The sequence below is a fragment of the Phlebotomus papatasi genome, chromosome 2, assembly GCF_024763615.1.
Source record: "Phlebotomus papatasi isolate M1 chromosome 2, Ppap_2.1, whole genome shotgun sequence".
In the NCBI taxonomy this organism is placed as follows: domain Eukaryota; kingdom Metazoa; phylum Arthropoda; class Insecta; order Diptera; family Psychodidae; genus Phlebotomus; species Phlebotomus papatasi.
In genome coordinates, this window is record NC_077223.1 from 93389653 (window position 1) to 93416599 (window position 26947).

Sequence of the window (26947 nt, forward strand, 5' to 3'; positions counted from 1 at the left end):
ACGAAAAAGCCAATCCGAAACGGTGGGCCTATGTAGAAGATGCCGTACCCCAAGATGTGAGATGGCACCCCAAGAGACAAATTCTCCCTTACAAGAGAAAATAACGACTGTCCAGGCTTACGCGTTTGCCAAAGACCTAGGTCCCCTAGGTCAATAAATCGTTAAATTTGAAGTTAAAGCTACGCATTCAGAATGTCGCTAAAGGCTAGCCCAAGACGTCTATTCCTCCTGCTCTAAAGGTTGAAAAGTCTCCTCCACAACAATAATAAAAAAATAAATAAAGGCAGGTCACTTCCGTGATTTCATTTCAATTTTTGAAGGTCAACTTCATGTCTGGAGGCCTGATTTTTTAACCAATTTTCTTAAATTTGGATTTTTTTTGAAAGGTTTTGAAATTTCCGACACTTACGAAAATTACATTGATCCCAATTTCAAATAAATCGGTTGATTGCTTGTTTTTTGCTCAAATATTATATGTGGAGCTCAGAGGCAAAATGACACATATCCTATGCTTTAGCCATAGGATATGTGTCATTTTGCCTCTGAGCTCCACATATTTATTTTACTATGAGGTTAAACGGCAAGAGATATCGACTTCTGTTTTTTTCCTTAACTCCTTCATTTAAGTCGTCTTTGCTGCCAAATGGATTAACGTTGCTTTATTACAAAAGATCAAAGCATTAAAATACATCAAACGATACTGAAGAGAAAAACAAAATCCAAAGCCTACTGCGATTGATTTCATATCAAGCTTTGACCAAAATTTTTCGTATACACGCTTTAATAGCCAGTCGTCACATATTTCCTGAAAAAAATTGGTCAGATTCATAAAAAGAACCAAACCATGAGAAAAATATGAAGTGTTCGAAGCTAGACTAGAATATGTGCGAAGCCTGAAAGCCTTCCCCTTTTCGATCAAAATTGCTGATCAATTCTCTCCTCTAGTCAATCACATCAAAACAAAAGAGATTTGATTAAAAGATTTTATTTTTTATTTCTTTTATCGGAGTTAAATACAATAGTTTTATATATAATTTTTTTTTTCAGAGAAGGAAACATCAAGTTCTTACAAAAGGACTTTTGTACCACTTCTATGTACAAATACAGTAGTAAAAGAATTTTGGCATAATTGTTTTTAGTGTCAAAATTACACATTTGTCACATCTAAATTTTTGTTTTATTATTATTGTTTTGAAAATTTTTTAAAGGCAATTCCTATTCATTTTAGCCAATATTAGCTGGGGATTCTGCTTTAAGAAGGATTTGCGCAGACAAATTTCTGCATTTCGAAATAAGTATTTTTTAAAAAATATAAATTCTAGTAAAAATGTTAGATTGTATTAAAATTCTGGCACTTTGTGAATTAACTGTATTAATAATTAAGTAAAAAATAAAGAACTACCATCTACGTTAATCAAAAATTTGATTTAATATTCACTTTTTTTTATTTATAGTATTTTTTTTTGTTAACAATAGAAATTGTTAAGGCAAGTTTTGTTCGTTTTCATCATCATTTTCTCGCACTCTAAAAATCGACAAAAAAATATAAATTGTGCGAGAAGTTGTAATTTTTTTTTAGAGAAGAAATATTTTATGGCATTATTTACAAAAAAAAAATCTTCATACACTTTTATCTCATTAAAAAAATCATCATAATGATTTGTTTGTTTCTATACAATCGCCACGGGGATGGTTAAAAATGAATTCGTCGCAATAAAAAAATAAAATTGGTTGTTTTTACAAAGCACGATCTACAATGTTAAAAAAAAATTAAAATTGTACAACGCCTGTTAAGGATGATCACTTGTCAAGGCGAAAGTTGTGCGTATGCGTCTTGTGTTCGGATCGCGATTCGGTGGTCGTCGTGATGACTCGTCGCTCGAGAATCCTTTGCTGTGAATTGCCTACCTGTCGGACGGTTGTGTCGCCGCTTTGGCTCAGCTGAACATTGCCACCGCCCTCACTTAGGGACATCTTCGAGAAATGCTGCTCGAAGTCCTTCTGCTCCAGGGGCGGCGGAGGTGGCGGGAAGTCATCGTCGCGGTGCACTTGATCATACCTCTTCGTCTCATACCTGCTTCAGTACCAATTGGTGGGGGATACAGGGGATAATGGAAATAGTGGAGGGAGGAAGAAAAAAATTATTGGGTTAATTCGCGATTAGACAGCACTAAGGTAAAGTACCCTCTAGTCGGCCGGTTTCTCAACTCGGCCAGTTGAATTATTTATCCAATTTTTTAACGTTTTGTAGTCAATTTCTGTGAAATTTTCACTGATTTACGTTATATATAATATAATACACCTTCTAATGTTAAATCTGTAAGACCGTATTATAACAAATCTAAGTAAATTGAATAAATAGTCGCATTGGCCGAGTTGAGAAACCGGCCGACTAGAGGGTACTTTACCTTATTTTGTTGACCAGCAAAGCGAAATTTGCACTTGATTGTGACTTCCCAGCTTACTTTTTGTCTTGCATTAGAAAGGATTAATTTTGAAAAGCTTCTTGATTATATTTACAAATTAAATAGAATTAATTCAATCGGGATATTTACAAAAGACTTGAGGTCAAATTCACAAATGTAACCAGTATAGTGGAATTCTGTAACAGGATGACAATGTCATATGACAAATTTTCATGGTAAATTCTGGAGTAAGGCAAGATTGTAAGCACATCTATGACGCTCTCAGTAACTGATATGAGTTGGATTTTTAATTAGGTCATCCGAATTTACCACATAAAAAATTTAAATTTAGTCATATGACATTGTCATACTGTTACAGAATTCCCTCATAGAAAAAAGTAACTAAGGTATACTGAATACACGAATGGTCTGTTCAAATTGGTGTTTGACTTATAAACAGAAATTTAGCAATGACAATATCAATTATCTCGTACAACACACCATTTTCTCTTAATCTGAGACACCTTTTCAGCTCTCAGAAAGAAGCGAATTTGGTGATATCATTTTCAAACAGTTAATCAACTGTAATTTTATCTGGTTACGCTCGTCTATTTGACCTCTATTTTTTCAACTTTAAAGAGAAACTTCACAATTTGTAGCTGAGTAAAAACTTTGTGTGGTTTTCGTTTTTTTTTAAACACGGTAAAACAATAAATGGTGAACGGAAAAGACTTGTCTCCTTCATTTTTTTTTAAATTTTAAACTGAATGAGTGAACAATCCTACGCTTGGTGAATTTTGCTTTACAACAATGATAAGAAGAGCCAGTATAGAATTAATAGAAAGCGACGCCGCTAAGAACGCTTGACAGCCACAGTATAGGATTGTTCACTCATGCAATTAGAATACCTTTACCTTTAACCCTTTAAGGACGATTGGAACACCGGTGTTCCATAAAGATAATGATTATTCTTGCTTACCAAAAGTTAGTTTTTTTCTTATGTTTGTACGTAATTGCAAAGTAGAAGCTTGAAGGAATCTAGGATATTTTTTGCAAGTCTCCAGCTATTTGCTATATAGTAAATATTTAAGTTTAAAAATGACGAATTTCATATTGAAAAATTATTTCAATTATTTTTTTGTATTTCCAATCTTTTTAAGCAAAACCGTTTTGGAAAAAGAAACTACAATACTCATACATAATATTTTTCATTGGACTGAAAATTATTATTAGGGGAAGCCGGGGTACCTATAGCCAGGGGTAGATTTAGTCAGTGGATTTTTCTCGTTTTTCTTAAAATGTACATCGAGCAAAGTATTTTTTAATGAAAGTAGGAACACATCCCCATATTGCCAGAAATATTTTTTAGGTCTGATCCAGTTATCCTACAATTTAGAAGCATTTTTATAAAATGGATATAAAATTGTAATTTTGATGTTACAGTTTTTGGACCAGCATTTGGTTTTCTGAGTTTGTAGTCAAGATTTCATAGTTTTACCTCGTTTTTGGTTTAATAAACCTAATTAAAAAATATTTTCCATTTGGATAATAATTATCCAATTTTTTATATAAAATGATAAACACTGAAACAGCCCTCGGGGCAGTTGTAGCCACTCTTCCGTGGCGGGCTAAAACTATTAATGATTTTTCATTAGAACCAAAATTATTTAGAAAATAATCACCAGTGCATCAATTTTTTGAAAATAAGTAGGTAAAAATTGTTATCTTCTGCAAGGAAAATATTTCAAAAATAGGACTAAGAATTTCGATATTTTTTATTTTCTAAATTCCTTGTTCGAATTCTAAGAAACTTACGACATTGAAGAAGGTCTGGAGGTTATCTGTAGAAAAAAATTTGAACCACTATCTTTTTTACCTTGGAAGATATTGTATTTTGAATTATTCGATTTGTGACTTTTTGCCCCAGTCTCCCCTACTCTTTGGACTCTGCGGTACATTTGCAATATGTATCGATTCTATGCCTTATTTTATTAAAAAAATTCTACATTTCGACTGTTACCGTCCTGGAGCTTAAACGGTAAAAGATATCACGTTCCGGTCTTCGGTGACTCCCAATAAAAGAACGATATCTCAAGACACTTTATTATTTCCCCATCCCCCTCCTACCCTCCAAAACCATGTTCTTTTTGTATTTTTTTCGAAAACGACTTCTACGATTTCTTTTATTTTTAGATATGTTTTGGAGGTGGTCCAGGCGAACATTTCGTCCAAGCATACGAATGACCTAAAAAACCGCCATTTTAAATTTTTAAAGGAAAAGATTTTTACTGCATCGGAAGGTCTATTTTTCAAGCGATTTGGATAAATTTGGATGATTTGGAAAGGTCTTGAAATCTCCAATCTAATTACATCGGTCGCAATCGGTAATGAATCGGTTAAGTACCTGCAAATGACCAATCTTTTTAAAATATTCTTCTTTTCTGTCCGTTAACTGGTTACCCAATGAAGAAATGATCATTGAAAATTAAAATAAATTAATTGATTTCATTTTCTAGTGGGGGCGTGGGCTAAAATAAAAAAAACAATACTCAGTTCAATTTTTTTGTTAGTAAAAAAATAAACAAAATAAATAGATAAATCCCAAAAGCTTCTGTAAAATGTGATTCAGTTTCTGTATGATGATTTACGTGGAATGACAAAACTAAATATCTTAATAATTCTGAAAGTCGAACTTAGTTCTTTGATCCCATGTACAAATTTTCCTGAAATCATTTTCAAATTATTTATACACTTGAGAGAATTCCGAAAAAGTTAAAATAACATTCCGGAAATGTTTTTTTCCCCTGCAATATTGATCCAAAATCGGTGTAAATATTACCCTTTTTAGGTGTATTGGGGGTTAAAGTTACCCTTTTTCATGTTGATTTTACCCTTAAAAAGGTGTAAAATTAACATTAAAAAATGTTGATATATTTTTACACCTAAAAAGTGTTAAAGTTATGAGGAAAAAAGTTAATCGCACCCTCTTTTTTTTCTCAGTGTAGAATCACATTGGAATTCCATGGAATAAACAGAATATGGACACAAATTTTCGATTTTGAGTAACCCCTTGTAATTTATTTACGTGGGATGGCAAAATTAAATTTCTTCAGGAATCTCAAAGTGGAACTTTGCCTTTTGTTCAAATTCTCCTGAAATAGTTTTCAAATTATTTATAGATCAATTTCACTTACTCAAAGCTTTCAATTGAAGTTATCTCTTTGTTTCCTGAAAATCCACTCAATGGAAGTCAATCAAGTGCAAATTTTTGAGTAATATAGCTAAAATGGTATAACTGAAAAGCAAGCATAAAGCTCTATTTTGTGAGTTAATTAATCCCCACACCTTGCTGTGAATCCCTCATAGTTCTGCCCGTTGCTTTGTTTACTGGGACTCTCGTCTGTTTTCGTTGTGGTGCTCGTTGAACTTTTGAAGGTGCTGAAGGGCACCAAACCCGATCTGCCCAATGTCTTCTCATGCAGATCCTTCACACACGCCTCCAAATTGCTGTTCTGCGTGCTTGAAGCTGTGGATGCAAAGGCACTCGTTTCCCGTGCAATAAGTGGACTATGCGGAGCTACTGGGGAATTAGAATCGGATCCTGTGCCATGGTAGGGCCTTGGAATAGCATTTCCCGTGAGGAAGGTTGATCTCGGTGGCGGTGGTGCTGCCGCCTGTTGGTACGTAGTCGAAGTGGAGGTGTTGTGAAAACTCGGCGATGGTGGAGTGGCATTGAGAGCTGATCGGGTGAATGTTGAATTCTGACCATAAGCAGATGATGAGGAATATTGATCTGGCGGTGGTGTATTGTATCCATACTGTTGTTGCTTCTGCTGATAGTGATAGGTACTTGTGGCATTGCCTGTATCCGTATCACTATCATCTGTATATCCTGCAGCTTGCCTCTGACGGTATTTAGCCTGACGAATGGCCACTAAGCGATTTCTCGCCTCTTCCAATTGCCTCTCCATCTTCAGGACCTCCGATCGTGCATTGATCTCCTGTGCCATTCCATCAACCATGCTCGTATTGATCTTCAGAATATGTTCCTCTTCCATATCAATGGCCTGCTGTGCTGCCCTCACGAGATTATCCGTGGACTTTATCACGGCATTTCCAGCCGCCTGAAGTCGCCGTCCGGACTCAGAATTGGGATCGGATTTCACCTTGCACGCAATCAACAGCTGAGCCGTTGATGCAGCCACTTGGCGTGCTGCTGAAATGAGCGTCTCTTCCGTTCCAACACCCAAAACTAGATTCTGAGCCGCTTCAACGAGACTATGAGTGGCTGCAGCCACGAGACGTGCTGCTGAAATCAATCCTTCAGACCACTGACCATCGTCTGAAGATGTCAATGGACGACGAGCCACTTTGCCCTGCTCAATCAATTCCTTCTGAGCAGCATTTGCTGCACGAACGAGGGCCGATGACGCTGCCATTATTCCCTTGGCAGCTTCGAGGATCATCTCGTCGAACTTTAAGTTCTCATCCGTCATCTAAAGGCAAAATTTCACCATTGTAATTGGAAACAATTTATATTCTACTAAAAGTGAGATTTTTTGCAAATTATATGAATTAAATTTAATCACAGCCAATAATAAAAGAAATTTCACATTATTCGAAGGCATGAACGTTCGAAGGGGGAGTACTTTCTTAATTAAAAATGTGTAAGATTGATTTAAGAAGTTTAGAGAACCAATTCTAGAGTCCTTATCGGTTCAGTTTGAATACAGATCACTTAATTTGAGATATTGAAAAATTGAGATATTGAAATTATATTTAGGAATTTTTTTTTAATTTTACTCGAAGTCAAAGAGAGAGTAGTGCATTATATCCACCTTTTTTTAACTTGTTATCGTTCTGGAACTTAAACGGTAAGAGATATTAATTCTTGGTCTTTTGTAACCCCCAATAAAAAAAAACTAATCAGGATCATGTTCTTTGGTATTTCACAAAACTGACCCTTACAATTTCCTTCATTTTTGAATATCTTTTAGAGGTAGCCTAAGCAGACATTTCGTCCATAGACCCCTATAACCGGAAGCTTCGCAATCTTGAATAATACAAAGTCAAAGATCTCACTCTGGAATGCTAATTTATCAAAAAAAAACTATTATTTCACTGAAGACTATAAGTCGATATGTCTTATCGTTTGGCTTCTAAGTTGATAAAAAATCCACAGAAAAACGCAATCAATTTCCGGTACTTTACCGTATATTATTATTACGACAGAATCACATTGACAGTAAAATGCTCACCATATTTCATTGCAATTCTTACGAAAATTCTCGATTACCGTATTACCTTATCTCATACTCGGTGGCACTAGGTGAAAATAATATAAGAAAATTGAAGAAATAAAACGAAAATGCTATAAACGGTGAGCAAAAAAAAACTGTATGATTAATTTCTCTTACAGTTTTTTTTGCTCACCGTTTATCGAATTTTCGTTTTACTTCCTCAATTTTTTTAAATATTATTTTCACCTAGTGCCACCAAGTATGAGATAAGGTAATACGGTAATGGAAAATTTGCGTAAGAATTGCAATAAAAATGCGTAAATTAACAAAATACGGTGAGGCTACAGCGAGCATTTTATTGTCAATGTGATTCTGTCCTTAATCGTGTCGAGACCTAAAATTAAGTTTGTTTGTTTAAGTTAAGTTTGTCAATCAATCACCGGTACTTTACCGATTCATTACCGGGCAAGTACCGGTAATTGATTGATAAATGGAAATATTGTTCGTGGTGGATTCTAAACGACCTAGAAGTCAAACGGTAAAAGATACCTCCTTATAGTCTTCGGTGAAGTAGGGAAAAGCGCGGTGTTTTCGGACACTTCAAGTTTCGAACTTTTTGGCAACATGTTTTTAATGAATTTATTCCACTGTTAATATTATAATTTAATAGCTAGACCAATGCTTTAAATTTCCGTAAAAGAGCCATGGGTTATGCCCTATAGACACACACTTACGAAACACGGCTTTACATAATCAGATTACATTTCCATCAGTTTCTAACTAATTCGTCTCTTGGCTTAAAACGAGAAACGGTTCTTTTTTAATGTCAAAGGATATTTTTCGAAGAGCTCTTTTTATTTTTATTTTTAATAAAAATAATTTGTATTTTAGACAGGAATCCGAAAAGATTGATAAACTTTCAAATGCTTGACGTTCTATTACATCTTTTCTCATATTTATATAGGTCAACATTATGGATGGCAAAATAGGAGTTAATAAATTTTTGTATTTTTAATTTTTATTGTTTCAATTGTCATAAAATCCTTAATAAATCAAAAAACAAAAAAAATTGGATGTTGAATCATCGCGTGGGGTCACGAAAAGCGTAAAGTCTATATCTCTAGCGTTTAGCCATTTGGTATATAAATCCCTGAACCCCTATGAACCCTTGAATCGGTTAGAACAGGAATAAATTCGTTAAATCCGTTAATCATAAAACTTTCATTTCTAAAGAAAAATTTAAAGTTGTTTAATCTGAAATTCTTCATCAAAGGAGTGGCAAAGCGTCCTAGACTTTGCGAAGTGCCCGAACTCGTGACTTTGATGCTATACCTCAAAAGTACTTTCGAATCATTTACTGTTTACCGCTACTCAACCGATTTAAGTCGATTCACAAATCACTCAAAAGTATCCTTCAAAATAGTTTTAAGAGTAATGGAATTGACTTTCTGACGAAAACGACTTATTGGTTCCTAAGCGGTTCATTACCGGTTCAGAACCGATTCATGAATGACTTAAAACATTTCGCAAAATACACATTTGAAGCAATATAATTGAATTTCGAATAAAAATTAGTTATCAGTCTTATCAGTTATGAACTGGGTCATTACCGGTTTTTTTTGAAAATACTCATGTTTTTTCTATAATGATTTTTCTAATATAATGCAGACATTGGCCTAACTTCTGATATTGGGATTAATTTAGAAAATATTCTTAGGTCCGTCAATAGAAGGTTTCTTTTTTATTTTTTGTTACTTATGTGAAAACCGTTCATATATTTCTTTTTAATATTCAAAATATCAAGCAATGCATCCCTTTCACCCATTTTACTCTAAAAACTAATACAAATCTATCTAAGATTGTTAGTAAAACGATTTACTAAAATTTATTCAACATTTTTTAATTTTGCAACCCAATTTAATCAATGTTTTCTATATTTTTCATCTATCCAACTAATCCTGCCCTCATGCCCTTTGGGAATATTTTATAAAATCTTATAAATTATTATGAAAAAAAATTTAGAAATTTCAAAATATTGCAATTATTACCACTTCATGGAGACACACAAAGAAATGTTGAGAAGAAAAAGAGACCAAAGAATGTCCACAGTAATAATATGTTTGATTCCTGGGTGATAATCAAATAGTAACAACCAAGAATATCAAACATATCTCACTGTAAGCATCACCACCACCAAGTGAATAAGAGAGTTACTGGTTCATAATGTACAAATATATATCTACAGAAAAGGAATGAGAGATCTACAAGAAAAAAAACTATCACTCACCTTGATGTCAGAATTGCGTCTTGGTCGAAGACTGGCCAACTTCTTGGCAGCAGCATCAATTGATGCAGCAGCTCCGAGGAGTTCATTCTCTGCAATAACTGTTGGATCTTCAGGATCAACCCAGTCAGAACCTTTAAGTAACTGAGCTACAGCCACCAAATCTGTCACACATTTGGCCACACGACGCGACAGATGCATTCTTTCATCTGCCGATGCTCCCTTGAGGACACCCTCCAGCAAGTCTCGATAGGCCACAGCCACTGCTGCCCCAGCATCGAGAGTTCTCTGGCGCAATTCAGCCGTATCGGCACATTGCCATGCCACAGAACGGCATACACTCAGCATATCGCTGATGGCACGACGCCCAAGATTGGCAGCTGCCACAATGTCCGTTTGAAGGTTTGAGGCACCCGCAGCCACGGCTTTTGCTGTGGCCAACGTCACGTTCTTCGTCACACGTATGAGATCTTCTGGAGTGGGCGGAGGACTTCCAGGAGCTGGTGGAGCTTGAATGCCCCGAATCTCTTGTGTTATGGCCTCAACTGTGGCCTCCATGGCACGTGTACCACGAGTATGCTCATCCTCTACGGCCTTTACTGTCTTCAACAGTGTCGACACATTCAACACCATCACCTGTCACCACAAAAAGGTCGATATTGCATATTACTTTTCCATCCTGACAACTTTCCCCACCCCAGGCATAAATTACTGCATTTTCATTAAGAAATTTAATTAAAACAAAAATTAAATTACCTTGTAAAAAAAAGGCGAAAAACACAATTTGAAATTTCGGTGTAGTAAAAAAGTATTGAACAATTTTTTTCATAATTTTTCCTTCACAATTTAATCCTGTAAAATATTTTATACCCTTAGATTTCTCTGATTGGGTAGAGCTTTGAATGTTTTGAAAGTTTTCACATTCTAACCAATCAGAGAACGCGACGGAATGAAAATATTCTATATGGAATTAAATATTTGTCTATATTTTTAAATAAAATAATTGAATAAACGCTTAATACTTCAAAAACTATCCTCAATGATAGACAATGAATATTTATTTTTAGGTTGCTCGGATGAAATGAACTTAAACTTTAGTAACCTGGGACAAAATGTGACAAGTGGAAAATTTAAAATTCTATATTTTCCCAAGATCAAAGGGACTTAAAGATTTTACTTAGTTTTGATGAACCTCTTTAAAAAATAAAAAAAATAACAAGGAATAATGGCCTCTACACACTAGTGAGATTTATGTCCATATTTGACAGTTTTTCCTCTACAAGCGTAGGGAATTTGCTTTAATATGGGCATACGTTTCTATAGTGTATAGAGGACATAAGTGAAATCAAAAATAATTGAAATTTGGAAACATTTTTAAATATTTTCCTTAAGGTTTCATACACACTGAAAGCAATTTTCGTCAAAAATTTACTATTTGATAGAATATTGACATTTTCTAATGGCCTCTACACTGAGAGAAATCCGAAAAAGGTAAAATAACATTCCGGAAATGTTAATTTTGCCCTGCAGTATTGATCCTAAATCGGTGTAAATATTACTCTTTTTAGATGTATTAGTGGTTAAAGGTACCCTTTTTCATGTTAATTTTACCCCTAATAAGGTGTAAAATTAACATTAAAAAATGTTGATATATTTTTACACCTAAAAAGTGTTAAAGTTATGAGGAAAAAAAGCTAATCGCACCCCCTTTTTTCTCAGTGTACGCCAAGTAACAACATTGACGAAAAAATGAAGTTGACGGATTTTTTGACATCTCCATTTACTTGGTCAATCAAGACAATAGAATTGGCCATAACCACAGAGGAGAGTTTCTTTAAAGCCATTTTGACTTCCACCAGGAACAACATCTCAAGAAAAATACTCTTCTTAAGCATTTTTGTAAAATTTCCTACGAAACTTCTCTAAAAACTCTCCCAAGGAACTGTGTATGTGGCAAGTTTGAACCTACACAGTGCCGACGACTTTCTTCAAAAAAGCAATTTTGACGAAAATTGCTCCAAATGTGTAGAGACCTTTAAAAGGAACATTTTTGACAAATTTAAGCAGTGTTAAAAATGCTTGATGTAAATTAATTTTTTTAAAACAGTTTTTGATGAAATCTGTTCCATTGTGTAGATGTAGAGATATTTACAGTAAAGGCCTCTACACATTGGGAGCAATTTTTGTCAAAAATTGCATTTTTGACAGAATTTTGACGTTTCTGCCTACAGCACTGCAGCCAATTTCCTTCAAGAAAGCAATTTTTGACGAAAATTGTGCTCAATGTGTAGACACCTTAATACAGGGTATTTTCTTCAAAAAATCAATTTTTGATGAAAGATGTAAAGGTATCTATACATTGGAAGAAATTATCCGCGCGTTGTGGAAGTAAACGTCAAAATTTAATTAAAAACGCAATTTTTGATAGAAAATTGTTCCCAACATGTAGAGGATTTAAGCGCACGGATTTTTTTTACGAAATAACAATTTTTTTTACGAATTTGTTTCAAAACCTTGAACCCTAAAATTTGTGCATTATGGTATCTACATACTAGTAGAAATTTCTTTAAAAAATGCCTTTCTAAAGAGAATTTCCCCTATCCTTGTAGGCAGAAACGTCAGAATTTTTTAAAAAATTCAATTTTTGACGAAAATTGCTTTATTGAAGGAAATCGTATCCATTGTATGCATTCTGTCAAAAATGCAACGTTCGTCAAAATTTTTTTTACTGAATTTTGACATATTCTCGTGGCGTCTTTAAAAATTGCATTTTTAAAGAAAATTTCCCCTATCCTTGTAGGCAGAAATGTCAGATTTTTTTTTAAAAAAAAGGCCATTTTTGACGAAAATTTCTACTAGTTTGTCAGTAATACATATGATTTCCTTCAAAAAAGTATTTTTTGAGGAAATATGGAAATTCTATCAAAAAAAAACAATTTTTAACGAAAATTGCTTTTAATGTGGTAGACTGTCTTGATCAGGATTTCGAAATTAATTTTGATTTGCTGAACAATAATCTGTTGTTGTATGTTTTATAATTTCTCGAAGAATTAATCAAAAATAAGAACACTTCTTGCAAAATATCAGAACTACAATCAATGGCAAAAAATTTGCATTGAAAGGGTTTTACTCGACATATTTTGTCTCCAGATCGCATTTTGTGCCTATCAAAATATGCATTATATACTGGATTATTTATCTCATTTATAAGAGCCCGTATAGAACTAATCAAAATGTCACAAGTTACCCCATCCTTGCAAATTTTTGCCACAGTATTGCTGATAACTTCCACAGAATTAACTTTTTAAAAATGGTTCGAACGGTTCGAACAGTACATTTCCCTTTGAAACGGAGCAATTTGGTACACTTTCCAATTAAGAACATTTGATATTTCTTCACTGTTTCTGATGGACAAAGAGAAAAAGAAGACCACAAAATAGCTTTTCTTCGAGGTTTATTTATTTATACATCTAAAACAGTGCACTGAGAAAAAAAAACGGGGGTGCGATTAACTTTCATTCCTCATAACTTTAACTTTTTAGGTGTAAAAATGTATCAACATTTTTTAATGTTAATTTTACACCCTTTTAAGGGTAAAATTAACATGAAAAGGGGTCACTTTAACCCCTAATACACCTAAAGAGCATAATCTTTACACCGATTTCGGATCAATACTGCAGGGTAAAATTAACATTTCCGGAATGTTATTTTAACTTTTTCGGATTTCTCTCAGTGTGAGGAAATTTTCAAAATTCCAAATTGAAAAACGTCCCAAATTTCCATGTTTTACCCTAAGACTGTCCTTATTAAAATTTTCTCAGGTCTTCTATAATATCGGTTTGTCACATTTTTCCCAAGGTCTTCGATTGTCACTATCAATCCCAAGATGTTTAAAATTCATTGTAAAATTAGAAGGTATTCTCCAAGTATCTCTGAATTTTTATTAATAATTTTCCTTTTATTATTTTACGAATTCTTTAATATTTTGTAAATAATATCAATATAATTTCGATTGTTCTTTTTTTGATAAGATTACAATACTGAGATTAGTAAATTAAACAAAAATTAGTTGTTTTTCTTGATAAGAAAAAAAAACGAACACAAGATAAATATCTCTTATGGCACATCGTTAGTAGACTTTTATATAAAAATATTTTTCCTTGTATATATAGGAAATTCTTAATAAAAATATCATTGCTGCATCAATCATGCTGTCTGATACGTGATGCTCCTTGCACTTCTCCCATCTTCATCTTGCAGAATCCGGAGTGTTCTTATTCTTAGCTCTCCAATCCGCTTTTCTTGTTCTAAACTAACTTACTATTTGATGAATTTTCTTTTTTTTTTCAATAGAACAGCACAATTAAAAAAAAATGATTAAAATACTTCTCGACAACACAAAGGATTTTCACATAAAAATTAAAAAAAAATCAGAATTTTCGTTTACAGAGCTAAGTCAGACAACTGGTCGGACATTCCATTTGTGATATCTGTGTCGACAATTTTTGCAGACACCTCAAACAGGTTTTTAAGTACCTGGCGAGAGAGTGGTGGAAAAGACAAATAGGATAAAATTCTCATTGATAAAATTAAAAAAAAAAAATAGCAAAAGCATAATTTAAAGTAAATAAATTTGAAAAGAAATACAATAAACAGTTTAGCAAAAACAAAGGGATGCAAAATACCGTTCTCCAACATTATTTTTTGTAAATAAATAATAATTGTTTTTTACCATAAATTAGATTAATTATGATTGTTTTGTAAAAAAAAAATATTGCAGAACAAGAAATAGCGGTAGAAGATTCGAGATTCTTGTGCGGCTTTTACGTGCAGACACCAACAAGATGCAGAATGATATTTTTTTTCTAAAATTCTTTCTTTTTTTTAGACACTTCCTCTTCTACAATATAAAATAGAATAATAAATTATTTTCATATAACTATTATTGTTATTCCAAATTTGATTAGTTTTCTTTCTGTTAATGTTCTAATATCTAGTTTATACTATTAGTAAAATTTTGGATATCTATTTTTTTTATTATTTTATAAAATTTGTTCTTCAACAACAAAAAAAACCTAAAAATTTTGAAAAAGTTTAAGCATTTTTAAATATTATTTATTATACATGAAATAGCTCTATAAAGCGAAATATATTCACCAATTTTTTACGGAAATCGTTAAAAATATTTTCTAATCACATTATAAAAATTGCTATTAGTAATGTAATGAGTGAACAATGAATGTTTCACCACACAAATAAATAAATATTAGAAATACTATCAAATAGGGAAAAAACACCCAGAAGCCTTTAAACAATTTTCCGCATCATTGGGACATTTCCAGATCTTGCAACGTCAATTTTGTGCTCTTAATATTTATGTTAGTTTGAGGTTAAACGAAAAGAAGAACTATATTCTTTTGTTCACCAATTAATAGATTCCCAAAAGAAAAAGATTATGAGGATAAAAAAAACATGTACTTACTCTTGCACTCTCCTTCATATCATTCATCGCTGGATCGTGAATTGATTTGCCAGATGCCAATTTTGTTGCATTAATCAATTCACCAAGAGCTGCAGCAACATCTTTTACTGCATTCATCACCATCACTTGGGAATCTGGCTGACCAGATCCCAAGCTACTGGCACCTCTCTTAACTGCTTCTGCCAATTGCACTGAAATGGACAAGTATAATTGCTTAATCCTAAAACAGGAAGCCTTCACAGTTCGGTCTTTAAGTCACAATCTTTGTTTTTACATAATCAAATTTTTTTATCCAGCTAGAAAGTAGATTAGATTTTTATCATAATAGAGCACTTCTAACTCAAAATTCTCCAGAAAATAACTTACAAAAACGCATTTCAGAAGGTTCCTTTTTAAACGATCTTTTAACTTTGCTTAACTCTTTCGCGTCTTTAGGGTAATGTCATGACTCGGGGAAAAAAGTTTTTTTTGGGTATTTACATTAATTGAAATTTATCTGTTCGTGCACGACATCATAATAGAAGGATGTAAGATTCTTGGCTCATTTTCTCAAGACTCCAGTTAGATTTCAATTAATGTAAATAGCCAAAAAGAAACTTTTTTCCCCGGGTCATATATGACCCTAAAGACGCGAAAGAGTTAAAGGAAGGATTTTAGGCTTAGCATAGACTCTGGCTTCAAACACTTTTCCCATATTCCTTTAATGAATCAGTCCTATCTATGACAAAATATTTTAATAAACAATCTTATGTCACATTTTCTGAAAAACTAGGCCACATTAATTAAAGGAATATGAGAAAAATATGAAGTGTTCGAAGCCAGAATGTGTGCGAAGCCTGAAAGCCTTCCTCTACATTTCTAGTATCAATTTGATGAATATCCTTTATAATAATCTATAAAATCTCACAGTTATTTTATTCACTCATTTAGGGTAAAAAGTGGAAAGCGAGATAGTTTGGAAAGTGGGACCAAGCAGTGTGGAATGTGAGACACCTCCATAAAAACATGATAATAAATCAATTAAATATTTCAATTTTCGATAAAAATATTATTAAACCTAATTTTGTGATTATTTGAGAAGTTAAAAATGCAAAAATCGTTATAAAACAATCAAAGGGTGACTTGCAAGAAGAATTTAAAAAATGTATTGCATGCGTTATATTCATAACCTTGACAAGGTAGTTGTCATTTTCTCCGTTTCTTATGGAAGTTGCTAGGAAAATATCAAAGTGTTTTGTTTAATTTTTCGGCATAATTTGTGAAATATTACATTTAAAAAGGATAGAAAAGTGATTTAATTTCGTGTTGCTTTCAAAACAAGTTTTATGAAATCTTGGGCAAAATGATTTTGTGAATGAATTTGGTGGTTTTGTGCCGTGAAATCATGTCAACAAGAAAGACAAAGATCCTTAAGTACCCGGAGAAATAGTTGCAACAGCAGTTAGCAGCTGATAAGGAGAAAATCTCATGGAGAAAGGCTGCCAAGATTTTCAAATTCCGAGGACCACTTTTTCTGACAGAATCGGTAGTAAATATCGCAAAAACACCTGGAGAAAGACAAAGAGGAGTCTCTACAGAAAACCCAAAGCTAGTGAAAAAGGACCTGGGCGGATTGGGTATCCAAATGTGCAAAAAAATTGCATCCGCTTTAAAGCTATAATTGCTGGACCGCACGAGGCCTCTGTGAAATTTACAGAACCTCTTTTTGATTGGACGTCCAGGAAGTTTTTGGTAATTAGGATTCCTCAAATGTTACCCGGACATAAAGCAGGGATTAGCATAAGTATCCAATGTGCAAGTATACGCAGAAAACCACCAACAATTGATTTCCTACATATTTCGAATAATATTTTGTCCTTAATATCAATATGTCCATCTCTCCAAAAGTTTTTGTCCCACATTTCAAAATTTTGTCCATCTTTTCAAAATGTGTTGTTTTCTAATTTGATTGAATATTCTAATTAATTGGTTGAAATTTCTAATAGAAACTGTAAAGATTATGTTATAGTATTTCACAAGGAATTTCATGATACAAAATAAATGAAAATAATAAATATTTATTCGGCTTAAAAATGCATTTGAAACTGAACTTCTTAAGTGTCCACCTTTCCACAATTCACCCTAGTTATGGTTTTGTAAAGCACAACAAAAAATAGAATATTAGCGAAGCGAGTATTACTTTTTAGCGTCCACTGTCGTCTTAACGTCGTCTAGTGCACTACCAAACTCTATTGAAGCATCACTAAAAGGATGCTCTTCAAAAGCCTGGTGGTACTCCGACATCAAATCAGATATCTTAGAAGGCAAACCTTGACATCCTAGGAATGCACAACTATGACATCCTTTTTACTGCCTCCACAAACCGCGCATAATTCTCCGGTTTGCAGAAGTTGCACTTCCCCTGAAAATTGAACAACTCTGGGCTAACAGCCGAAAAAAACGACATACATTTGCACTAAATTTATTAGGAAACGTTAACAAAATTTTTATAGTTCTGAAAATACTAAAAGTATAACAGCAAAATCAAGATTTTGCTATTGGTGTAAAAGGACAATATAATCGTATATATTTTTTAATTCTGGATTCTTTTTGATAATTTTATTGCATTTTTCAAAGATTGTGAGGTGCCATTATTGATATTTGTTCAGGGATGTATAATGGTGCTATTCCAATGAAAAATGAACATGTTTTTTTTTTTGCACTTTACTGTTCTCAAGTGCATCTGCATTATTGACTTTTCTTGGGGGCCAGGGAGATGTCTTCAAAGAAAGACAAAGACAAAGCCCCAGAAACCTGACATTTTCGAGTGAGTGCAAAAGATGAAGATGAAAAAGTATAATTGTAATTTAATTTTGTGTAATAAAATTGCTACTGTAGCCACTGAAGAAGGTGCGTAGGGCACCGAAAGCTTTGGGAAGAAGAGTTTTTTATTCTGGGCTGAAATTTCCCATCCGACGATCACCGGATTATTGTCAAAAATTATTACGTCGGTTCCTTACCATGTATATATTACCCCTTTTAGGTGTATTAGGGGTAAAATTAACCCTTTTTCATGTTAATTTTACCCTTAAAAAGGTGTAAAATTAACATAAAAAAATGTTGATATATTTTTACACCTAAAAAATGTTAAAGTTATGACGAGAAAAAGTTAATCGCACCCGCGTTTTTTTCTCAGTGTACGAACTCCTAGCCGTGTTCCAAAAAAAACACTAAACAGTCGTGACACGAACCAATAAGTCGATTATGCAGAAGTACTTGGGAAACCTAAAATATTAACCTAATTAACCTATTTAATATTAACCTAATATTAAAAATTTTGCATGACTTTCCGCGAAACGAGAAAAGAACAACAAAATGTATTTTCATCTCTGTCGTACTATTTTTCCCAAGTAACTGAAGAACTAAAGTTACTAAAAACCCATTCCCGATAGCAATTCGGATAAAAGTTGCCTAGGAATAAATCATCTAAAATCACTCAATTCGCGTATGATGTATAATACCATGGTAAGGAATGGGTTAAAAAGGAAATTAATAGGTACTTACAAATGGTTGTAACAGCATTCTGAGCAGCTGATGCCAGTTGATCCTGAGATCCTGCTGCACCAGCTACAAGGACTTTGGTGTCTTCCACTAGAGCTTTAGCCGTCTTCAGGATATGCTCCCTGTGATCGGCAAATGTTCCATCGCCATCGCTATGCAAAGTGCCAGCTGTGGCAAACATAATTGTTGCATCGAGGTCCCCAATGATTCCGGACACTGTATTGGCAGCATTGATGCACGCCTGAGTGCCCCTTGAGCCAGCCTGAAGAGCTGCCAGGACCTGAGACACCTTCTCAGTCACATCGCGAGCTCCACGTGATACCTCTGCCAGGGCATTTGCATCATCGGGACGAATACCGGCTGTAGATTGAATGAGCAGAGAAATTGAGTGTCCAAGCTCTTGTACGGTATTCCTGATACGAATAGAAATATCTGAGGATGTCGTTGTAGCTGATGCACCCATTGAATCCTGGGCCAATTGGGTGTAATGATGGGTGATGTCCACACAGAGTTGAGGCAATTTTGCCTGATCCAGTCCGGCTTTGGCATTAATTTCATTCGCCAGCCGAGCAATTTCCTTTGCACTCTGCACCATTCGCGTCTGATAGTCCACAAAATTGTCCACTGAACTGACACCGAGGAGAGATTGACGTTTATCTGTGATTCTTGTGATAGATCGCGAAATTTGTTCCATCAATCCTGTAACTACACCATTTTCCGTTGACAGTTTCTCGACGGTGTTATTGAGTTCAAGGAGAGCTTCACGTGTCGTCGTGACGCACTCATCTAGTTGATTGTGATAGTGCGTAGCTCTGGGATTACCACCAGCTTCTTTGGCTGTCTCAACGAGCTCCGAAGCTGCCTCAATGACTGACTTTGTCTGATCCAGCAACGTTATTTGCTGACTGGAGTGAATAAGATGCGAACATGCTCCAATTGATCCATTTGTCAGTGGTACAGCATATCGAGATATTTGGGTTACTGCATGACCCAAACTCTCGGCATTTCTCTTAGCTGCCGCCCGGACAGAATCCAATTTTTCTGCCATCTCAGCTGCAGCATTGACCGTTTGATTTGTGAATCCTTGCAAATTATTCTCACGCTTCGGTGCCAATCCCTGAATACCAATGGACAGAGCTGTTGAATCCAAATCTCTGGCACATGCATTGAGTGTGGTCAAAACTTGATCACACTGCACCTTTCCAGGTGCCTTCTCTTTGATATTGTCCACCAGACGCTTCACACTCTCCGACACTGGTTTACTGTGATGGGCCAATTGTTGCCACACCGGTGGATCATCTGGTGTCACAGCCAGAGATTTTACCGTTTTCACCATCTCAATGACACCATCCAACACCGAACGTCCAGCCACAAGTATCGGCTCCTGAGCACGATATCCCTCCGTAGAGATACGTGCCGGAATACTAATGTATTCGGGCGATGAAGCAAATTGACGACATGAGTGAACAGCATCCATAAGAGGACGAGTCGCTTCAGCACATTGCTGCCGTGCAGCTGCAGTATCACGCTCAAGATTTTTCGATTTTTGCACAAGAGCCGACGTGGCAGTGGCTACATCTTTTGCAGCATAGATAAATTGCTGTTTGGCCACGGGATTGCTCGTATTCGTGCTGGCATTCCTGCGGACACAATGATTAATGTTCTTTTGAGCTGGTATTACTACCAAGAGTAATATTGATTTTACTCTTGGCCGGATAGTATTCAATCATTCCCGAGAAAACAAGACATAATCTTTGTTTTATTTTTTTTTTGCGATTGGGAATATTTAACGCCTGCTTATATTTTTCATTCAAATTCAAAAGATAAAATGCAATTGCTGCTTTGGAATACAATAATTTGGAATATGATGTAATAAACAATGTAATTTTAACCAGGGGAACCCTTACTGATAATTTTTTTTCGAGCGGAAAATTCAGGAAGGGTAAAATTTGTAATTTCGACCAACACTGAAAGTCGGACATAACTGTTTTGTAAGTCGGACACTTTGCCTTTAAATTCAATAATAAACCAATAAAATATTTTAATTTTCAATCAAAAATCTAATAATCCTGATTTTTAGATTATTTGGAAAATCCAAAAAGCAAAAGTCATTATTTTACAATCAAAGATAGAGTGACTTGCAAGAAGTAACTTCAGTAGAGTCTCGCTATAAGCCATCGCTCTATAGTCCACAATTTATCGACCGTTGATTTCAAAACACTGATTTTATGTTAGGTTATGTTTTTTGTACGCAACAAGAATAATTATTTTAATATTTTTGGCAAACTTTATTAAGTAGTTGTGATAATTGTGATCCACAATGAAGAGAGCAAGGACAAGTACCACAATCGCAAAGAAAGTGGAAGCCGTCGAGCAATTTCAATACTAAAAGTCGTTGATAATTTTAAAAAATTACATGGACTATAGTGCGACCCAAGTGTCAAATTTGAAACCAAATATGGACTATAGCGAGACTCTACTGTACTAAATTTAGGCCAGTTTGCAATTTCGGCCACTTATTTTCTTTCTCAAATTTCCATTAATTTTTGGTTTTTGCATACTCTATAAATTATCCAATGCACGAACGAGATGATGTGAAAAAGACTTTGGAAGAGTTCCAGAAGAGCAAGGAACTATGACAATCAAGGGCCGAAATAATACCCAAATTTATGTTGTATTTTTATTGATTTGTTGTAATTTTTACAGATTCATAATTTTATTGGAGAGGAAGCAAGTCAACAGGGCACCGGATAACTTTCACCGCGGAAAGTCACTACGCATTCAATACATCTCGTTCCGAATTTAGGGGGTAGCTCATTCCTAAGGTACTGGTTTCTTGAGTTTCGCAATAGATTGGGGTTTTCGGGTTTCGCAATGCAATTTTTGGGATTCTCAGGATTCACGATGAAATTTACGGGTTTCGCGATACTACTCTTGGGTTTCTCTAGTTTCGCTATGCAATTCTCGGATTTCTCGAGTAGCGCGATCCAATTTTGGGGTTTATCTGGTACGCAATGCAAAAATTGGATTTTCTCGGTTTAGCAAGGCAATTATTGGATTTCCTTCGCGCTGCAATTCTCTGGTTTCTGTGGTTTCACGATGCAATTCTTCGGTTTCTCGGATTTCGCGATGCAATTTTTGGATTTCTCGGGTTCCGCGATGTAAAAATTGGGTGTCTCAGGTTTCGCAATGCAATTCTTGGGTTTTCTCGTGTTTCGCAATGTAATTCTTGAGTTCCTTGAGTTTCGCAATGCGAGAATTGCGTTTTCTCGGTTTTCACAATGCAATTTTTGGGATTTTCGAGTTTCGCGATGCAAAAAATTGGGTTCCTCGGGTTTCGCGATTCAATTTTTGAGTTTATCGGGTTTTGCAATGCAAAAATTGGGTTTCTTGGGTTTCGCGATGCAAAAATTGGGTTTTCTCGGTTTAGCAAGGCAATTCTTGGATTTCCTTCTCGCTGCCATTCTGAGGTTTCTGTGGTTTCGCAATGAAATTCTTGAGTTTCACGGATTTAGCGATGCAAAAATAGGGTTTTCTCGGGTTTCGGAATGCAATTTTTGGAATTCTCAAGTTTCACGATGAAATTTTCGGATTTCGCGATGCCAATCTTGAGTTTCTCGTGTTTCGCTATGCAATTCTCGGGTTTCTCGAGTTTCGCGATGCAAAAAATTGGGTTCCTCGGGTTTCGCGATTCAATTTTTGGGTTTATCGGATTTTGCAATGCAAAAATTGGATTTCTTGGGTTTCGTGATGCAAAAATTGGGTTTTCTCGGTTTAGCAAGGCAATTCTTGGATTTTCTTCGTACTGCAATTCTCTGGTTTCTGTGGTTTCGCGATGCAATTCTTGGGTTTCTTGGATTTCGCGATGCAATTCTGTGGTTTCTCGGATTTTGCGATGCAAAAATTGGATTTTCTCGAGTTTCGCAATGCCAAAATAGGGATTTCTCGGATTTTGCAATGCAATTTTTGGGATTCTCGGGTTTCACGATGAAATTTTCGGGTTTCGCGATGCTAATTTTGGGTTTCTCGAGTTTCGCAATGCAATTTTTGGGTTTCTCGAGTTGCGCGATGCAATTTTTGGGTTTATCAGGTATTGCAATACAAAAATTGGGTTTCTTGGGTTTTGCGATTCAAAAATTGGGTTTTTTCGGTTTAGCAAGGTAATTCTTGGATTTCCTTCGCGCTGCAATTCTCTGGTTTCTGTGGTATCGCGATGCGATTCTTTAGTTTCTCGGGTTTCGCGATGCGATTTTGTGGTTTCTCGGGTTTTGCGATGCAAAAAATGAGTTTTCTCGAGTTTCGCAATGCGAAAATTGAGCTTTTCGGAATTCGCGATGCAATTTTTGCGATTCTCGGGTTTTGCAATACAAAAATTGGGTTTTCTCGGTTTAGCAAGGCAATTCTTGGATTATCTTTGCGATGAAATTCTTTAGTTTCAGTGGTTTCGCGAAGCAATTTTTGGGTTTCTCGGGTTTCGTGATGCAAAAATTGAGTTTTCTCGGGTTTCTCGAGTTTCGCGATGGTAATATTGGGTTTTTAGGATTCCCTGAAGCAATTCCTGGGTATCCCGAGTTTCGCGATGCAATTTTGTGGTTTCTCGGATTTCGCGAAACGTTTCTCAGACAACTGACAAGGGTTTCTCAATATGAGTTACCCCTTGTCCGAGTTACAATATTCTTCTTGTGCCCATTTGGCCCAACTCATTTCCAACAGAAGTGTCCTTTAACCGCGTATTTTTTTTGTATTTGAAGACTTCTTAAAATATTAATTAAAAATTTGCACTCGCATCAGAAGAGTAATTCAGCAAATTTGTGTAAATTTCTTAAGAAAAAAAATGTTTATATGGGATAATTTGGTAAGGCACAGAGTAAAAAATTATTGGCTGCTTTACCATGATTTTCATTGTAAATTTTACATTAAACATGTAATCGTGTGTACTGATACACATATGTGTAATTTGTACACATTTTGTCTGAAAACTGTGTAATTTGTACACATTTTATTTGAAAACTGTGTAATTTTACACGAAATATGTAAGAAAATGTACACAATTGTGTAATCATTCGCAATTTTTTATACGGTTTGCAATTACATCAAAATTAAGTTACACATTTTTATATTACACATTTTGCTGAAATACATAATTTGTGTAACTTTACAAGAATAATCGTTGTAAAAGAGCAAACCAACGATTATTCTTGTAATTTTTTTTTACTGTGCACGCAGCTTCAGACAAAATACACGTGAAATCTGAGCTGTTTCTTAAATGTCCGCATTTCCAAATTTTACCCTACGTTTAATCTTATGACCAGCGCACAATAACTTTTGTTTGTAAATATGTTTTCAAAATTTCCCGTGAGAATGAGCGAGATGACTAGATCTAGATCTCACTCACTCTCATTGAAATGTCAAAAACATGTTTACTAAACAAAAGTTATTGTGCGTTGGGCATTACGTTAAAATTTTAGTGTCTGGAACACAAATATTTTAATGTTTTTTTTTAACTAACCTGGAAATATTGCAGAGAATCGTTGTCTGTTTGGCGATTGTTGTGAGTGACGAGATGAGTTGTTCTCGTGTGGCATCCGGATTGCATAGCACCTGGCAATGCTGTTCAATGGCTTGAGTGACTCTCTGCAGTTGCGTTTGTTCCACAAGTCCAGGTCTTCCAGCAACACTCGTTGGATCACTGATGCCCACAAGGTAGGCCGACTGTGCTGCAGATTCAATCAAACCTCTCATGGATTCTGCCACCATATTGACCGAATGACCAAACTCCACGTACTGCGAAGCTTTGGCATTATTGATCATCTCACTGATGGCATGTCCGAGACTTGCAGATTTCTCCGTGGCAGACTCAAAGCAATCGTAGTAGCCCATATCATTGAGTGGTTCCTTGGGATGATCCAGCATCGGTCTGAGGGATTCAATAGTTCGAATAGCCTTGTCACATTCCTTCTGTCCAGGAGCTGCTGATGTACACATGTCCACGAGATAATTGATACTCTCTGTGACAGCTCTTGCAGCAGATGCCAATTGATTTTTGGCATTTGGCTGTTCAGGATCAGCAGCCACGGATTTTGCCGTGAAGAGCAATGCTGATGATGTCCTGGAGACACCTCGAATTGACACAACGACATTATTTCTCACAACTTCATCCTTCGTCTGACCAGCCATTTCCAGAGATACCGTCAAGAGTTCCTTGTAGGCTTGACTAAAGTCCTGACTGGTACTGGCCAATTGAGCTGGGCTTGCATGAGCTTGAACAATTCTCCCTCCGGCTGCATTGAGATTTTCCGCAGCAAATTTCAATTCTGTCTGAAGTTGTCCAAAAGATTTGGTAGACGGTGGAAATTCTCCCATTGCAATCACCTCGCTCAATTCATTAATTGTCTTGAGAGCATCATCCACTTCCCTCTGTCCAGGCAGACAGTCAACTGTCTTCTCAAGGGCCACTTGAACCTCCCTGGCTGTTTGGGTCAGCAACATCGGATCACCAATATTCTGAAGCATTCGCTGAGCTTCCTCAATCACCCGAACAGACGTCAAGATGACATCGTCGGCACAATTGATGACAATTGGATTGTTATTTGTTGCTGCAACGCCCCTAACGCTCTTTGTGAAATCCCCAAGAGCCAGAGCTGTATCCCTTCCAGCGGCTCCGGCATACAAACGATTGCCCTGGGTAACAGCTGACAGAAGCTGAGACATGGCTACACCAACTTGTTTGCTAGTCGCTCCAAGTTGCTTAGCCGTGCTCTCAGGCGTCTCGCCCGGCAGTGGACGCAGAGCATTTTGTTGGGCTGCTCTTCGTGTCTCATTGAGGACACTCCTCAAATTATTGACCGCATCAATGGCCGATTCCAATTCCTGTCCACCACAGGCTTCCCTGGCTCGTGATGCTGCAGATCTCAGATCATGAATAGCCTGACTGAAATTGTGTGTTGTCCGGGAAAGTTGCTGGGCTGCCGTGAAGTCAGACACGGACGGCTGAAGAGCCCTTGCCGAGGCAGTTGTATTCGATCCAACCTCCACAAATGACTCCGATGCCTCAATCAATCCCAACTGTGCCGATGGTTCATCCGGACGTACAATTGTATTCTTCACACTCATCACCAGACGCGGAATTGCATCAGCCGTAGCACGACAATCCTGCAACAGAGGCTCAACTGCCTGATCATCATTGCTGTACTGAATAGCATTCTGTGATGCTGAGATGCACTGTGTGGCAGCAGAAGCTGCTTGTTTGGCCGACTGCTCGAGACGATTGATCAAACGACGTTTCATAGCTGGCGTATTGGCAGTTGTTGTGGTAATGTCACGCAATTCTTCAGCCGCTGTACGCAGAGCCTCTTGATTCTGCGTATCATGCGGATGAGTGCTACATACTCGGGCGGCCTCCAGAAGACGAGCAGTTGCATCAGCCAATTGCTTAGCAGCAGCCAAAAGGCGACGTTGCAATTCCTCATCAGACTGATCTTTAGCCTCGCCTGCAGAAAATTTGTGTTGGAAAAATGCAAATTACGAAGGCGGAAATTTATCAACCGCTTCACAACAATCAAGCTCTTGATATCCATTGAAATTTATAAAAGAATGAGCTTTTGATAAAGTTTAAAATTGATAAATGACTTTAAAAATACTCCTGCCAATTTTAATAAAATTAATTAATAGTGAAAGCTGGGGCAAAAAGTCACAAATTGAAAATTCAATATCTTCCAAGATAAAAGAGATAGCGGCTGAAATTTTTTTTTCCATAGACAGCCTCCATATGTCTTCTTCAATGTCGTAAGTTTCTTAGAATTCGAACAAGGAATTCAGAAAATAAAAACTATTGAAATTTTTAGCCATATTTTTGAAATGTTTTCCTTACAACAGATATCAATTTTGACTTATACTTATTTTCCAAAATTGATGCACTGGTAAAGATTTCCTAAATGATTTGGGTTCTTTGAATATGAAACCACTATCTATTTTAGAATTTTACAAAAATTCTAAA

At 35.7% G+C, this 26947-nt stretch overlaps 1 protein-coding gene across 3 annotated transcripts in view; it reads right to left on the reverse strand.

Annotated features, from left to right (window-relative positions):
• Positions 1-969: 969 nt before the first annotated feature.
• The window catches only part of LOC129802422 (talin-2), a 76577-nt gene continuing 50599 nt past the window's right edge, over positions 970-26947 (reverse strand). Inside the window, exons 9-14 of one of the 3 annotated variants that reach the window (XM_055848207.1) lie at positions 24461-26441; positions 18955-20591; positions 15412-15602; positions 9933-10565; positions 5751-6901; positions 970-2074 (exon numbers count right to left, since the gene is read on the reverse strand). In XM_055848207.1, the coding sequence (XP_055704182.1) occupies positions 1801-2074; positions 5751-6901; positions 9933-10565; positions 15412-15602; positions 18955-20591; positions 24461-26441 (5867 nt within the window). In that variant the 3' untranslated portion in view covers positions 970-1800. Of the gene's footprint in view, positions 2078-5750; positions 6902-9932; positions 10566-13885; positions 14466-15411; positions 15603-18954; positions 20592-24460; positions 26442-26947 lie in introns of those variants that run through there. The other 2 variants (XM_055848206.1, XM_055848208.1) reach the window with 2 other exon arrangements.